This window comes from Dipodomys merriami, unplaced genomic scaffold (assembly GCF_024711535.1).
Source record: "Dipodomys merriami isolate MVZ:Mamm:240054 unplaced genomic scaffold, mDipMer1.0.p SCAF_98, whole genome shotgun sequence".
Classification (NCBI taxonomy): Eukaryota; Metazoa; Chordata; class Mammalia; order Rodentia; family Heteromyidae; genus Dipodomys; species Dipodomys merriami.
Genome location: NW_027206601.1, coordinates 2,222,594 through 2,237,819, shown reverse-complemented (window position 1 = coordinate 2,237,819; position 15,226 = coordinate 2,222,594). Strand labels below are relative to the sequence as shown.

The window sequence follows — 15,226 nt, the reverse complement described above, 5'->3', positions numbered from 1 at the left end:
AGACAGATCCCAGGCCCTGAGTAATCCTAGCTACTTGAAGCTGAGATCTGAAGATCTCAGTTCAAAGCTAGCTCAGGCAGGAAGGTTTGTGGGACTCTCATCTTCAGTTAACCACCAAAAGCCAATAGTGTGGGAGCTCTGTAGCTCAAGTGGTAGGATGTCAGCCTTGAGCGAAAAAGTTCAGGAACAGCACCCAGACCCTGAGTTCAAACCTCATGACCAACAGAAAACAAAGAATATGTCCATCCATGGTAAAAGCTGCCACTTAGCCAGGCGGGTGGCTGATCCTAGCTACTTAGGAGACTAAGAACTGAGGATCGAGGTTCAAAGCCAGCCTGGGCAGGAAAGTCATGATTCTCTTTATCTTCAGTTAATCACCAAAAAGTCCATAAGTAGAACTGTTGCTAGAGTGCTAGCCTTGTACACAAAAGTTCAGAGATAGTAGTACCTAAGCCCTGAGTTCAAACTCCACCCTGTACTAGCACCAAAAAAAAAAAAAGATTTACTAAATGCCTGTTGTGAGCCAGACCTCCAAGCACTTCATACACATTGATTTAATACATATAATCCAAAGGGGCTCATTTGTATGTACATACATTTCTTACTTTTCTGGGATATATATGTAGAAGTAGAATTACTGGATTATATGGTATCTTTCTGTTTAAGATTTTGTTTTTTGGCCGGGTGCTGGTGGCTCACGCCTGTAATCCTAGCTACTCAGGAGGCTTGAGATCTGAGGATCGCGGTTCAAAGCCAGCCCGGGCAGGAGAGACCGTGAGACTCCTATCTCCAATAAACCACCAGAAAACCGGAAGTGGCGCTGTAGCTCAAGTGGTAGAGTGCTCGCCTTGAGCTGAAGAGCTGAGGGACAGCGCCCAGGCCCAGAGTTTAAGCCCCACGACCTACAAAAAAAAAAGAAATCTTTTGAATGAAAGCCGTAGATGCTCAATATTACCATATAAGGTTAATCAGACCTGGTGTGGATAATGGATGGTTCATGCCTGTGATCCTAGCTGCTCAGGAGGCTGAGATCTTAGGATCACAGTTTGAAGCCAGCTCAGGCAGGAAAATCTATGAGCCTCGTCTCCCCAGTTAACCAGCAAAAAGCTAGAAGTATGGAAAGAAAAATGTCAAAATGTTTATACTATACTCTATAGAATTATCAGTAACTTTAATTTTTTTTATTGCCTCTCCAAATTCTGTTTTAAACATACACAAACTTTTTTGTCAAAATAGAAAAAAACAAAAACAAAACTTTTAAGTTTTAAGAAGTCTAAATGGCCATTTGGGACACATACTCAGAGTAGCCAAACAGGAAGTACAACCATGTCTAGCACTGTCTACGACCCATAGGGCCCTAGGCCAGCCAGTCTAGGCACCCTCTCATCAAGCCGTATGTTTCTTACAGATAGGCTTTACCACAGACCCTCGGATGGCCCGCTCCTCTCCTTACCCTACTGATGTGGCCCGCGTAGTGAATGCCCCCATTTTCCATGTGAACGCAGATGACCCAGAGGCCGTCATGTATGTGTGCAAGGTGGCGGCAGAGTGGAGAAGCACCTTCCACAAGGACGTGGTTGTTGATCTGGTGCGTATTCCAGGGAGTGTGTCTCCAGGCAGAACACCTGACCAACTACACCCCCCTTCCCACACACACACACACACATATACACCCCATGTGTGTGCCCCACCCTTGGCACCAGAGCCACCTTGGAGCTTTCTAAGAACCATGCCTCACTAGAGAACCCTCCAGCTCCAGAGTGTTTCAGCCAAGCCCACCCTGAATACTCCCCAGCCAGGAGCTGTATGGGTGAAGAGAGCCATTCATGGGCTCCTCTGGTCCTGCCATGGACTGTATTGTCAGTGGTTCACATTCCTAAATCACTTTCCTCTGGTAAAACTACCCTGTTGCATAATGGAAGGAGACAGGAACTTAATTCTAGAGGAAATAAACTGAGGCAGCACAGACATGGGCATGTTGGCATTATATAGACAAGATAAGGCAAGGCCCTCACCTGTGTTTCTTCTTTAGGGCCAGTTGTGATCTCTCACCTATCTCTTACTGCTCTGCTCTGACCAGGTATGTTACCGGCGCAATGGCCACAATGAAATGGACGAGCCCATGTTTACACAGCCACTCATGTACAAGCAGATCCGCAAGCAGAAGCCTGTGCTACAGAAGTATGCAGAGCTGCTGGTGTCACAGGGTGTGGTCAACCAGCCTGAATATGAGGTTTGTCCTGGCTGCAGAGCTGGGGAGGCCAAAGTCACCCAATCCTCACAATAAGACCCAAGTGAAAGTCATCAAAATGCTTTAAAGGAGGTTGACCTTAAAGCAGTGTTTTTGGAGTATTCTGGGTATGGCTATGCAGTAAATTTCTTTTTCTTTTTCTTTTTTTTTTTTTTTTTTTTGTGCCAGTCCTGGATCTTGAACTCAGGGCATAAGCAGTGTCCCTGAGCTTCTTTTGCTCAAGGCTAACACCCTATCACTTGAGCCACAGTTCCACTTCCAGATGTTTTGGTAGTATAGTGGAGAATAAGAATCTCACAGACTTTCCTGCCCAAGCAGGATCCTCACATCCTCAGATCTCAGTCTCCTGAGAGCTAGGATTACAGTCATGAGCCAGCGCCTGGCCAGTACATTTCTTACTTGGCCCGTCTTGTGGAGGTGAGAGGTGAGTAAAGGGTCCAGATTGGTAAAGGGCTCATGTGACCTGCATCAGAAGTCCTGACTAGATGAGGAGAAAAGCCCATTTAGGTAGTATGTATTAAATGGAAACAGCTGCGGGAAGTGCAACTCTGGAGCCTAATCCTCCATGGCACATGGCAACTTTGAGACTGCACCAGGTCTGGTTTTTTCTTTGTTTCTTTTGGCGGTTGATTGGAATTAGAGGATCACAGACTTTCTTGTCCAGTCTGGCTTTGAACTGCAATCTTCAGATTTCAACCTCCTAGGTGAGCCACCACACTTGGCAAGAACTGTACCAGTTCTTAGGAAAGAATGTGAGAGTTGAACTCTGACTCTGTGCTGTCTTGTATGAAAAGAACAGAAAGTTGTAGGCTTCTCCCAGTCTTAGAAAAGCTGTGCTATGCATGTGGATGAGCATGGGAGGCCTGCAAGGCTGAGGGAGCCCAGAGGTATGGTAAGCCTGCACAGCAGGGTGTGCCAAACTAATCCATTGTGTGTGTACTCTACCCCCAGGAGGAGATCTCCAAGTACGATAAGATCTGTGAGGAAGCATTCACCAGATCCAAAGATGAGAAGATCCTGCACATCAAGCACTGGCTTGATTCCCCCTGGCCTGGTAAGCAAGGAGACAAACCACAGATAGATTCCTTTGTGAATCTGATGGAACCATGAACCCTCTTCCCAGGAAAAAAAAAAAAAAAAAACTCCCACTGCCCCCTCCATGCTCATGGTGTACCATTTCAGTAAAGCTTGGTCATCCCCAGGTGCTCAAAGGGAGTCCGGTTCAGGTTGCATCGTCTCTCACTCTGGATCTCCCCAAAGTTAGGTTTATGACAGTGAGGTTCCTAAATGTTCCTTCCAAATCAGGTGGCATGCCTCACCTTGTCCTTGCTGTTGTAGGCTTCTTCACTCTGGATGGACAGCCCAGGAGCATGTCCTGCCCCTCCACCGGCCTGGAGGAGGACGTTCTAGCCCACATTGGGAATGTGGCCAGCTCTGTGCCTGTGGAGAACTTCACCATCCATGGAGGTAACCCTAGGCTTGCCCACAGGAATGGTGGCCCAGCCCGTGCCATGTGATGACTCCCCTGCCCAGCCCACCAGATGTAGTAGTGGGCCCACCTCCTACAATCAGCCTTCAGCAAGATGTTGTGGCTCAAGTGACAGAGTGCTAAACTTGAGCAGAAGAAGTTCAAGTACAGTGCCCAAGCCCTGAGTTTAAAAACTGAGAGATCACTACTTTATATTAATCAGAAACTCCAGAGTGCCAAGAGTGTTGCTGGAGCATAGGAAATGAAGTAGCTGGGTGATCATTCCATTTCTCTGCAGGACTAAGCCGGATCTTGAAAACTCGAAAGGATCTAGTGACAAACCGGACTGTGGACTGGGCCCTGGCAGAGTATATGGCATTTGGCTCACTACTGAAGGAGGGCATCCATGTCCGGCTGAGTGGCCAGGATGTGGAGCGGGGCACCTTCAGGTAACATTCAGGTTTTTCACCCTCAGAATCAGAGATGCAAGAGTGGGGAGTTCCCAGTATCTGTCTAGTCAAGTTGTACCCTTCTCCTGACTGTAAATACCCTGTTAAGCACGGGGCAGGCTCAGCCCACATCTGGCAGGAAGCCTGGTTGTTGCCATGACCTTTTGCTACTTGCCAAGAGATCCTCAGCAGTTTGCTGAGAGATCTGCATTCCTGTTTATCCTGTTCTGCCTCAGCCACCGGCACCATGTGCTCCATGACCAGAATGTGGACAAGAGAACCTGCATCCCCATGAACCACCTTTGGCCCAATCAGGCCCCCTACACTGTGTGCAACAGCTCATTGTCTGAATACGGTGTGCTGGGTGAGTGCCCACCCCAACCCACCCACTCCTGCCACTGTCTTCTGCCCCTAGTCTCCTGGATGACTTCCTTTCTCTTCTATCTTTCATAGGCTTTGAGCTGGGCTTTGCCATGGCTAGCCCAAATGCCTTGGTCCTCTGGGAGGCCCAATTTGGTGACTTCAACAACATGGCCCAGTGCATCATTGACCAGTTCATCTGCCCAGGACAGGCCAAGTGGGTGCGACAGAATGGCATTGTGCTGCTGCTCCCTCACGGCATGGAGGGCATGGTGAGCTCCTGCCCTCCCCTGCCCTCACCCCCAAAAAGACCCAGAGCCTAGAAACCCTGCCCCAAATCCTGAGGGTTCTGATGGTGCCTCCTACCCATCTGGATGGCACTTGCATGCCTATCCTTGGATAAATAGCAAGTGGTATTCATGCAGACCTCAGGCATCCCAAGAATATGGGCTCCCTCACTTCCCTGCTCTGCCTGTCCTGCCCTTTGTTGTTGAGGAGGGGAGCAATTAAATGAATGACATCATAGGAAGAAAAATCAGAAAAAAAGCAAACTAGAGAACAGCTCCAGCAGAAGCAGCAGAGGGCATTGTATGAGAGTTCCCAAACTAAATTCTTTTTATTAATTTTTTTGTTTTTGTTTTTGTTGGTCGTGGGGCTTGAACTCTGGGCCTAGGTGCTGTCCCTCAGCTCTTCAGCTCAAGGCTAGCAGTATACCACTTGAGCCACAGCACCACTTCCAGCTTTTTCTATTTATGTGGTACTGAGAAATCGAACCCAGAGCCTCATGCATGCGAGGCAAGGACTCTACTACTGAGCCACCTTCCCAGCCCCCCTTCCGGTTTTCTATTGGTTTATTGGAAACAAGAGTTTCACGGACTATCTTGCCTGGGCTGGCTTTGAACTGCGATCCTCAGATGTCAGCCTTCTGAGTAGCTAGGATTACAGGCATGCACCACTGGCACCGGGCTTGCCAAACTAAATCCTTTGTGTATGTTTGCTTCCAGGGTCCAGAACACTCCTCAGCCCGTCCAGAGCGATTCCTGCAGATGTGCAATGATGACCCAGATGTCCTACCAGTAAGTAGAGCAGACCCTATTGCCTAGCTGTGCTTGGGACCCTGAGGAGGTGGTCCATCTAGATGTCCTGAGAAGTCAAATATCTGCTGGCCCTTCCTCTGTAGACCAGGGTAGCCCACACCCACTGATCTCCTTGAAATGAAAGACTTCCTCAGGACCCAGAATATAAAAGTAGAGGATTGTTTCTATTTGCTTCTTGCTGTTTCTGTCCTGTGGCTGGTTTTCTGGTTCAGGCAAATACTATGAAGGAGAGATCTCCTGGGCATTTTAAAGGATGGAAGAAAACTATTGGGACTCAGTATCTAAAATGAGAATTGGCTTTAGGCAATTCCTAAAAATGCTATCAATTCCCTGCCAGATTGTAGCTTTGTATTTTAGAAGGGTTAAGACTTGAAATACAAATACCAGCTGCTTCTTCCACTCTTGGAGGGTGGAACTTCCTGAAGCCCTCACCTCTATATGGCAGTGTGCTCAGTGCTGCCACCTGGCCTCTGGCCCTACCCTTCTGCACTTGCAGGACCTGCAAGAAGCCAACTTTGATATCAATCAGCTATATGACTGCAACTGGATTGTTGTCAACTGCTCCACTCCTGGCAACTTCTTCCACGTGCTACGACGGCAGATCCTGCTGCCCTTCCGGAAGCCGGTCAGTAGTAGTCTCCCTACCTTGACCAGATCTGGCCTCAAAATGACCTGGGGTCCCACCTTGCTGTATTGGCACCAAGAAGCCTCCCATCCCCTCACCCCAGTGCCACCTACTTTAGAGTAGCTGACCCCTGAGGGAGGCTATGAACAGGATGTGGTGTATAGGACCTGGACTCCCTTGACTGCTAATACTGGAGAACTGTGTTCTTGCCCTATAGCCCAGTCCTCCCATGCGACTGAGCATTATGGGGAGAACAGGTGTGTAAGCTGCAGTCTAGAAGAGAGGTAAGCCCTGGCCAGGGCCAAGGCAGAGAAGGGGGTCCCAAAAGCAACTTCTGAGCTAGGTGTTGAAGGATAAGTAGAAATTGGGTAGGAGGCAAGTGGAAAAAGTGGTCAAAGAGGCCGGGCACAGGTGGCTTATGCCTATAATCCTAGCTACTCAGGAGGCTGAGATCTGAGGATCGAGATTCAAAGCCAGCCCGGGCAGGAAAGTCTGAGAGACTCTTATCTCCAATAAACCACTGAAAAACCGGAAGTGGCACTGTGGCTCAAGCAGTAGAGCACGCGCCTTGAGCTGAAGAGCACAAGGACAGCACCCAAGCCTAGAGTTCAAGCCCCATGACCAAAAAAAAAAAAAAGTGGTCCAAGAGTAGGACAGATTGGGCTGAGAAATTGGCTCAGTGGTAGAGTGCTTGCCTCACATGCATGAGGTCCTGGGTTCAATTCCTCAGTACTACATAAGCAGAAAAAAGCTGGTAGTGGCGCTGTGGCTCAAGAGTAGAGTGCTAGCCTTGAGCTGAACTGCTGAGGGACAGTGCCCAGGCCCAGAGTTCAGCCCCCATGACTGACCAAAAAAAAAAACAGTAAGACAGTATGGAAGAGCTCTTTTTTTTTTTTTTTTTTTTTTTATGCCGGTCGTGGACTGGACCTGAACTCTGGGCCTAGGCGCTTGTCCCTCAGCTCTTCAGCTCAAGGCGAGCCCTCTACAGCTTGAGCCACAGCGCCACTTCCAGCTTTTTCTGTTTATGTGGTGCTGAGGAATCGAACCCAGGGCCTCAGGCATGCAAGGCAAGCACTGTACCACTGAGCCACCTTCCCAGCTGGAAGAGCTCTGTTCACTACTAGCAGTGGGTACATGGCTGAAGCTTGCAGCTGTGTCCCTGGCAGCCTGCAGATTCACATCATCACCCATGACAGGATAGCCCTGGTGTTGGACCTTGTCACAGCCTTAGACAGGCTGAGGGTATGTGTGTTTAAGACCACCTAGCAGTTGCTCAGAAGCTACCAGGGAGAGGCTTGCCTCCCTTCTTGTTGAGTGGCCCTTGTTTTTTATCATCCCTCTAGATTTCCTTTGGTGGTACTGGAGTTTGGACACCAGGCCTTTTGTGCTTTTTAGGCAGGAGCTCTACCACTTGAGCCACATCTCCATTGTAAACCCCACCCTGCAATTCCCTATCATGAAGATCCATGGGCATAATAGTCTGTCTTTCAAGCTAACTGACATTGGCTCAGGCTGAGATCTAAAAATCGCGGTTTGAAAGTTCAAGAAAGTCTGTGAACCTCTCATCCAATTAATCACTAAAAAAGCCAGAAGTGGACTTGTGGCTCAAGTGACTCAACACTAGCCTTGAGCAAAAGGAACTCCAGGACAGTGCCTAGGCCCTGAGTTCAAGCCTCAGGGCCAGCACACACACACACAAAAATTCTGTCTTTCAGTTAATCATCTTCACTCCCAAATCCCTCCTGCGCCACCCTGAGGCCAGAACCAACTTTGATGAGATGCTTCCAGGTAGGTTTGGGGGAGGAGCATTTGCTGGGAGGACCAGAATTTGGGGCCTCTTTACAGCTCTGAGGGCTTGCTTATAGGGCTTGTATTTATGGCTTTTGCCAAATTGTAGGTCATGGGTAAAAGATCTGTGGACTGTTGCCTTTAGTCTGAATACCTTCAGGATTATGTTAGAGACACTTGAGTCTCAAGTTACAAGGTGGGGTTGCTGCCCTAGTCAGCCCTGGCCAAATGTGACAGCAGCTTACCTCAAGCTCAGAACAGAGGAAAAGACATTAGGAGGCAGGACCTCCACGTAACACAACTGTACTGCTGTGAAGGGACACTGTGGCTTGAGATTCCCATGTGCATGTCCCATGGTGACAAGCAAGTGCTGGCACAGCCATGCTGACCACTTCCTCCCATGTTTATTTTCCGTATGTGTCTGTGAATACAAAATCTATCATCTTCACCATTTTTTTAGTATGTAGTTCATCCTAAAATGTATGCATATAGTTCAGCATCCATCTCTAGGACTCCTTCCACTGACCCCTACACACATATGCAGACACATGCATACACACTCATATACAAAGCAACCTACTTAGAAGCATTCTACTTCTAAGTACAATCATACAGTAGAGCTGACTGTCCTTTCTGAGACACTTGGGCCCAGAAATGTTTTAAATGACAAGGGTTATTTTTCTTGCAGGTTTTGGAATATCTGCGTGTGTGTGTGTGTGTGTGTGTGTGTGTGTGTGTGCGTGCGTGCGTGCGTGTGTGTGTGTGTGTGTGTGTGTGTGTGTGTGTGTGTGTGTGTGAAATCTGAAATGGAACCCAAGTGTGTGTGTGAGAGAGAAAGATATCTCAGATGGAACCCAAGTCTAAACACAAAATTCACTTACATTTCATAAAGTCAAATGTTTTTTTTTTAAGTAGCATATCAACACTCAAAAAGTTTTCAGAGGGCTGGGAATGTGGCTTAGTGGTAGAGTGCTTGCCTAGCATATATGAAACCCTGGGTTTGATTCCTCAGTATCACATACACAGAAAAAGCCAGAAGTGGCGCTGTGACTCAAGTGATAGAGTACTAACCTCGAGTGTCTAGGCCCTGAGTTCAAGCCCCAGGACTGGCAGAAAATAAAAAATAAACGTTTTCAGAGCCAGGTGCCAGTGGCTTACACCTATAATCCTAGCTACTAAGAAGACTGAAATCTGAGGATTACAGTTTGAGGCCAGCCCAGGCATCAAAGTCTGTAAGACTGTTATCTCCAGTTAATCACAGAAAAAGCTGGAAGTAGCACTGTGGCTCAAGTAGTAAGAGTACTAGCCTTGAGCAAAAGGATCTCAGGGACAGCACCCAGGCCCAGAGTTCAAGCCCCAGAACTAGCAAAAAACAAAAAAGTTTTCAGATTTTGGATTTTAAAAAGTAGTAATGCTGCCGGGCGCTGGTGGCTCACGCCTGTAATCCTAGCTACTCAGGAGGCTGAGATCTGAGGATCACGGTTCAAAGCCAGCCCGGGCAGGAGAGACCGTGAGACTCCTATCTCCAATAAACCACCAGAAAACCGGAAGTGGCGCTGTTGCTCAAGTGGTAGAGCGCTCGCCTTGAGCTGAAGAGCTGAGGGACAGCGCCCAGGCCCAGAGTTCAAGCCCCACGACCGACAAAAGAAAAAAAAAAAATAGTAATGCTGGGCTGGGAAGTAGCTCAGTGGCAAAGCACTTGCCTAGCAAGTGCAACATCCTGGGTTTGATCCTCAGTACCAAAAGAGAAAAGACAAAAAATAATACAGTTCTTTAAAAAAAAAAAAAAGTAGTGATGCTAGCTGGGTACTAGTGGCTCACGCCTGTAATCCTACCTACTCAGAGGCTGAGGTGTGAGGATCGAGATTAAAAACCAGTCCAGGCTGGAAAGTCTCTGTGAGACTCTTATCTCCAATTAATCACCAGAAAACCGGAAGTGGCACTGTGGCTCAAGTGGTAGAGCACTAGCCTTGAGCTGAAGCGCTCAGGGACAGCGCCCAAGCCCAGAGTTATTTCATTTAACATAATGTCTTATAGGGCCATGATACTCAACAGTCATAGCTTTCTGCCTTTTTTTTTTTTTTTGGTCAGACCTGGGCCTGAACTCTGGGCCTGGGCGCTGTCCCTCAGCTCTTCAGCTCAAGACTAGCACTCTACCACTTGAGCCACAACACCACTTCCCGTTTTCTGGTGGTCACAGACCTTCCTGCCCAGGCTGACTTTGAACCGTGATCCTCAGATTTCAGCCTTTTGAGTAGCTAGGATTACAGGCATGAGCCACCAGCGCCTGGCTTGAATTAATTTTTGTAAAATGATGTTAAGGTCCTAAAATCTCTCTTGTATAGAGGTTTCCAGTTTTTCAGCACTGTTTTTCAGAAAGGCTGTATTTTCCCATTGAATGCCTTGCTTCTCTGGTGGACAACAAGCCAGATGTGAAAGCTTACTCCGGAGCTCTCTATGCTGTTAATCTATCTGTCTCTATATGAATGACACTTGTTTTTGTTACTGTAACTTTGTTATAGGTTACAAAATTAGAAACTGATTCTGGTGATTTTATTATTACTTCTTGTTGTTGTTGGTTGTGGGGCTTTAACTCAGCCTGGGCACTGCCCTGAGTGCTTTTGCTCAAGAATAGTGCTCTACCATTTTGAGCCATAGTATAACTTCTGGTTTTTGAGTGGTTAATTGGATATAAGAGTTTCACAGGGACTTTTCTTCCCAGGCTGGTTTCAAACCACAGTCCTCAGATCATAGTCTCCCGAGTAGCTAGGATTACAGACATGAGCCACCCAGCCTCCAGTGATTTTTACTTTATTTACCTTGGTGGTATTTCTTAAGGTTTGTTTGTTTTTTTTAATTGAATCATGTGTGTCTGTGTGTGTCTAGTGTTCTTAGGGCTTGAACTTGGAGCCTTGGTGTGTTCCCTGAGCTTTTTTGCTCACTTGAGCCACACTTGCACTTCCTGCTTTTTTTTGGGGGGGGAGGAGAAGAACTCTGGGCTTGGGTGCTGTCCCTGTGCTCGTCAGCTCAAGGTGAGCACTCTACCGCTTGAGCCACAGCGCCACTTCTGGTTTTCTAGTGGTTTATTGGAGATAAGAGTCTCACAGACTTTTCTGCCCAGGCTGGCTTTGAACCGTGATCCTCAGATCTCAGCCTCCTTAACTAGGATTACAGGCATGAGCCACTGGCACCTGGCTACTTCTGGCTTTTTGATGGTTAATTGGAGAGTTTCAGGGACTACCCCAGCTGGTTTTGAGCTGAAATCCTCAGATCTCAGTCTTCTGAGCAGCTAGTATTACAGGCATCATCCACTTGTACTCAGCTTCGGAATCATTTTCTTTTTCTTTTTCTTTTTTTCTTTTTTTTTTTTTTTTTTGGGGGGGGGGTCCAGTCGTGGGGCCTGAACTCTGGGCCTGGGCCCTGTCCCTCAGCTCTTCAGCTCAAGGCTAGCGCTCTACCACTAGTGCCACAGCACCACTTCCGGCTTTTTTGCTTATGTGGTGCTGATGAATCAAACCCAGGGCTCCAGGCATGCAAGGCAAGCACTCTACCACTGAGCCACCTTCCCAGCCCCTGGAATCATTTTCTTAATTTCAGATTTTCCATTGCTGGTGTCTAGTTGCATCTGACTTGTACACTGCTTTTTGCATCCTGCTACTTTGCTGCATTTGTAATTCTAAGTGCAGTGCTCAGAATTTTCTAATTATGAGATCCTGTTGTCTGTGAACAGAGGTCATTCTGTTTCTTTTTTCTTTCCTGGTAGTACTTCTGGTACTACAAGAGTGAACATTCTAGATTTATTGTGGACCTTAGAGGAACAGATTGCACTTTTTCATCATTGTTATTCTTGCTATGGTTTTCATCTGTGATTTTCATCATACTGAGATTTGAATTTTCATCAAATAAGCCCCTTATGTTGGCATTGATCCCATTGTTATCATGGACATCTATCTTAATACTCTCTATTACAGTGAGTCCTCCAGTTTAAAGGTTTTGGAGGTTTTTTGTTTTGTTTTGTTTGTTGGTCCTAGGGCTAGAACTCTGAGCCTGGGCTCTGTCCCTCAGCTCTTCAGCTCAAGTCAAGCGCTCTTACCACTTGAGCCACAGCGCCACTTCCAGTTTTCTGGTGGTTAATTGGAGATGAGTTTGACGGACTTTCCTTGCCTGGGCTGCCTTTGAACCAAGATCTCAGCCTTCTGAGTATAGGATTACAAGTGTGAGCCACCTGTAAATTCATGAGGAGTATGAGTGGAGTAGCTATGTTTTGACATAATTAGTTGTTCCTAAAGTCTGCAGTGGACTGTTAACAGAATAACCTGCTCTATCCTGGTCTTGCCCTATCTCCTGTGTATTATGTGTGGTTTTGTTTTGTCTTGTTTTGTTTTTTTTTTTGTACTGGGCCTTGAACAACTTAGAGCCTTAGCACTGTCCCAGTTTTTTTCTTCTTAAGGCTAGTGCTCTACCACTTTGAGCCACAGCACCACCTCTGATTTTCTGTTGGTTAATTGGAGATATGATCCTTACAGGGACTTTTCTGCCCAGGCTGGCTTCAAACCACAATCTTCAGATCTCAGCCTCCTAAGTAGCTAGGATAACTGATGTGAGCCACCAACACCTAGCTTTTATGTGCTTTTTAAAGTGCCCTAGGCTGGCTGGGGAGGTGGCTCAGTGATAGAGTGTTTGCCTTGCATGCAGGAGGCCCTGGGTTCAATTCCTTAGCACCATATAAGCATTTAAAAAAAAAAGCCAGAAGTGGTGCTGTGGCTCCAGTGGTAGAGTGCTAGCCTTGAGCTGAAGAGCTGAGGAACAGTGCCCAGGCCCAGAGTTCAAGCCCCACAACTGACCAAAAATAATAATAAAGTGCCCTTGGCCACTAACCTTGAGCAGAAAAGCTCAAGGACAGCACCTAGACCTTGAGTTTAAGTCCCAGGACTAGCACCAAAAAAAAAAAGGAGGGAAAAAGAAAAAGTGTTCTTGGCATTAGTGACTTCAGAGGCAGATGAGAGCTGAGCTTGCTCTAACCCTTGAAACCCACATGCCCTGGGCAACAAATGGTCCCAGTTAACACACAGCAGCAGTGCAGCAGAGCATGAAGAGAGAACCAGCCTAAACATGGGGATTCTCTTGTAGGAACCCATTTTCAACGTGTGATCCCAGAAAATGGCCCTGCCGCTCAGAACCCAGACAAGGTCGAGAGGCTCCTCTTCTGCACTGGCAAGGTGTACTATGACCTTACCCGTGAACGCAAAGCCAGGGGTATGGAGGAGCAGGTGGCCATCACAAGGATTGAGCAGGTGAGGGCCCATGGCATAGCCTCTCTGTGTGGAATCCCTCCTAAGGCTGTTGAACCTCTAGTATCTTGGCAGAATTACTGTCAATACTGCCTTTTTGAGAATACCAGTCTCCCCTTGCTCAGCTTTCATTGACCTGACTCCTGCTCTCTCCAGCTGTCACCATTCCCATTTGACCTCCTGCTAAAGGAAGCACAGAAGTACTCCAATGCTGAGCTAGCCTGGTGCCAGGAGGAACACAAGAACCAAGGCTACTATGACTATGTGAAACCCAGACTCCGGACCACCATTGACCGTGCCAGGCCCGTATGGTAAGGCCTCTGTCCCTACCAAGTAGGTATGCTGGACGGGAGCAGGTAGCCCACTCACTGACCGCCCCCTCCTATCTCAGGTATGCTGGCCGAGACCCAGCAGCTGCTCCAGCAACTGGCAACAAGAAAACCCACCTGACAGAGCTGCAGCGCTTCCTGGACACAGCCTTCGACCTGAACGCCTTCAAGAAATTCACTTAGATGCTCCTGGGGTTACTCAGGCCATGGTCTGCCCCCATGCCCATGATGCCCTTTGCTTCTCAACTAAAGAATAGTGCCTCGGCGCTGCCCACCCTCTGCCCCTCGCTATGCCTCACATTGTCCCCTGCTCATAGCAATCAGGCTCTTGTCCCCTTGCTTGGTTGCGCCCCAGGCCAGATGCTGCCAGCCTGTCTGATTTGTGTCAGGCTGAGCAGCTTTCATGAAGGCAGGCCTTGAGGAGCAGGAACCTCTGCAAGACAACTTGGGAAAGATCAGCTCTGGCCACCGCCCTTCATCTTGTGATCCTCTGAGGCAGGAGCAGAGCCTCGTGGCTGCCTGGTGCTCATCCTTGTCACCCAGCAAGGCACAGATCCAGGACTAGGAGTAGCTTCATCGAGCTAGCAGGGTGGGCCTCAGCTGGGGGATGTGGAGGAAGACAGGTCTCGGCCTTCTCTTCTGCCATGTGAAGGTCCTGGTTTGTGTGTGGTCAGGGTGCCCTACCCATCCCACCGGGGCTACTCAGCCCCTGGAGCCTGTTGGCTCTATGTGGAGCACAAAAGCTCCCTTGGATTCCACAGCTGGGGCACTGGCTGTCCCTTGTGGTCCTTCTGACTCCTCACCTCCTCTAGTCCCCCAGCCGCCTTCCCCCCAACTTTCTGCTGTTCCTTTGAGCGCAATGGAGACTTTTGATGCATCCTCTTTGCTGTGCCAAAGCAGGTCAGAAACAGGAGAAGGGTAGGTGAGGCAGGGTAGGCCAAGGGGCCAGCTGCCCTTCATCCCTCACTTTGACCTTCACAGGGACAGATCTGATTTATTTATTTTGGATAAAAAAAGAAAAAAAAATAACTTTGCATTGCATTGGCTTGACCCATAAACTAAGTTATCCATGACTTGTGTGCTGTCACTCTGTGTTTCCGACTTCTCCCCAGATAACGGGCTCAGCTAGGCTCAGCCATCCCCTCCCCACCCTGCCACACAGATCACCCCACATCCTTCTACACCCTCACGTCATCATAAGCAGATTACGCTTGCATGCAGCCTGTGGCTAAGTTTGCTTCACATCCTTGCAACCATTCCTCTAGGAAGGGTGTTCTGCACTCTGCCCATCCATATTTGAGCTAGCATGCCTGGTGGGTTTGGAAGTTTTTTGCAATACTACAGTGTGAACTCAGGGTTTCATCCCTTGCTAAGCAGGCACTCTGACATTTGAGCAATACCCCAGCCCTTTTTGCTTTCATTGTTTTTTTAATAGGATGTCCCATTTATGCCCCAGCAGCCTTGTCTGCAATTCTGAGTAACTGAGATGGCAGGTGTATATCATAGCACTCAGCATTTTTATTGGTTGAAATGAGGTCTTTCACTGGCTTCCAGCCACACTCCCTAGA

The 15,226-nt window shown here is 48.0% G+C and overlaps 1 protein-coding gene across 6 annotated transcripts in view; it reads left to right on the top strand.

The window, feature by feature from the left end:
* Positions 1 to 14,731, top strand: part of Ogdh (oxoglutarate dehydrogenase) — a 110,367-nt gene extending 95,636 nt beyond the window's left edge. For all 6 annotated transcript variants that reach the window (XM_070014553.1, XM_070014554.1, XM_070014556.1 and 3 more), the window contains 13 exons: positions 1,409 to 1,588; positions 2,081 to 2,233; positions 3,203 to 3,305; positions 3,590 to 3,718; positions 4,018 to 4,168; positions 4,405 to 4,532; positions 4,622 to 4,800; positions 5,533 to 5,604; positions 6,122 to 6,250; positions 7,966 to 8,038; positions 13,169 to 13,332; positions 13,486 to 13,640; positions 13,721 to 14,731. In XM_070014553.1, the coding sequence (XP_069870654.1) occupies positions 1,409 to 1,588; positions 2,081 to 2,233; positions 3,203 to 3,305; positions 3,590 to 3,718; positions 4,018 to 4,168; positions 4,405 to 4,532; positions 4,622 to 4,800; positions 5,533 to 5,604; positions 6,122 to 6,250; positions 7,966 to 8,038; positions 13,169 to 13,332; positions 13,486 to 13,640; positions 13,721 to 13,841 (1,737 nt within the window). In that variant the 3' untranslated portion in view covers positions 13,842 to 14,731. The remainder of the gene's footprint in view (positions 1 to 1,408; positions 1,589 to 2,080; positions 2,234 to 3,202; positions 3,306 to 3,589; positions 3,719 to 4,017; positions 4,169 to 4,404; positions 4,533 to 4,621; positions 4,801 to 5,532; positions 5,605 to 6,121; positions 6,251 to 7,965; positions 8,039 to 13,168; positions 13,333 to 13,485; positions 13,641 to 13,720) is intronic.
* The last annotated feature ends 495 nt before the right edge of the window (positions 14,732 to 15,226 follow it).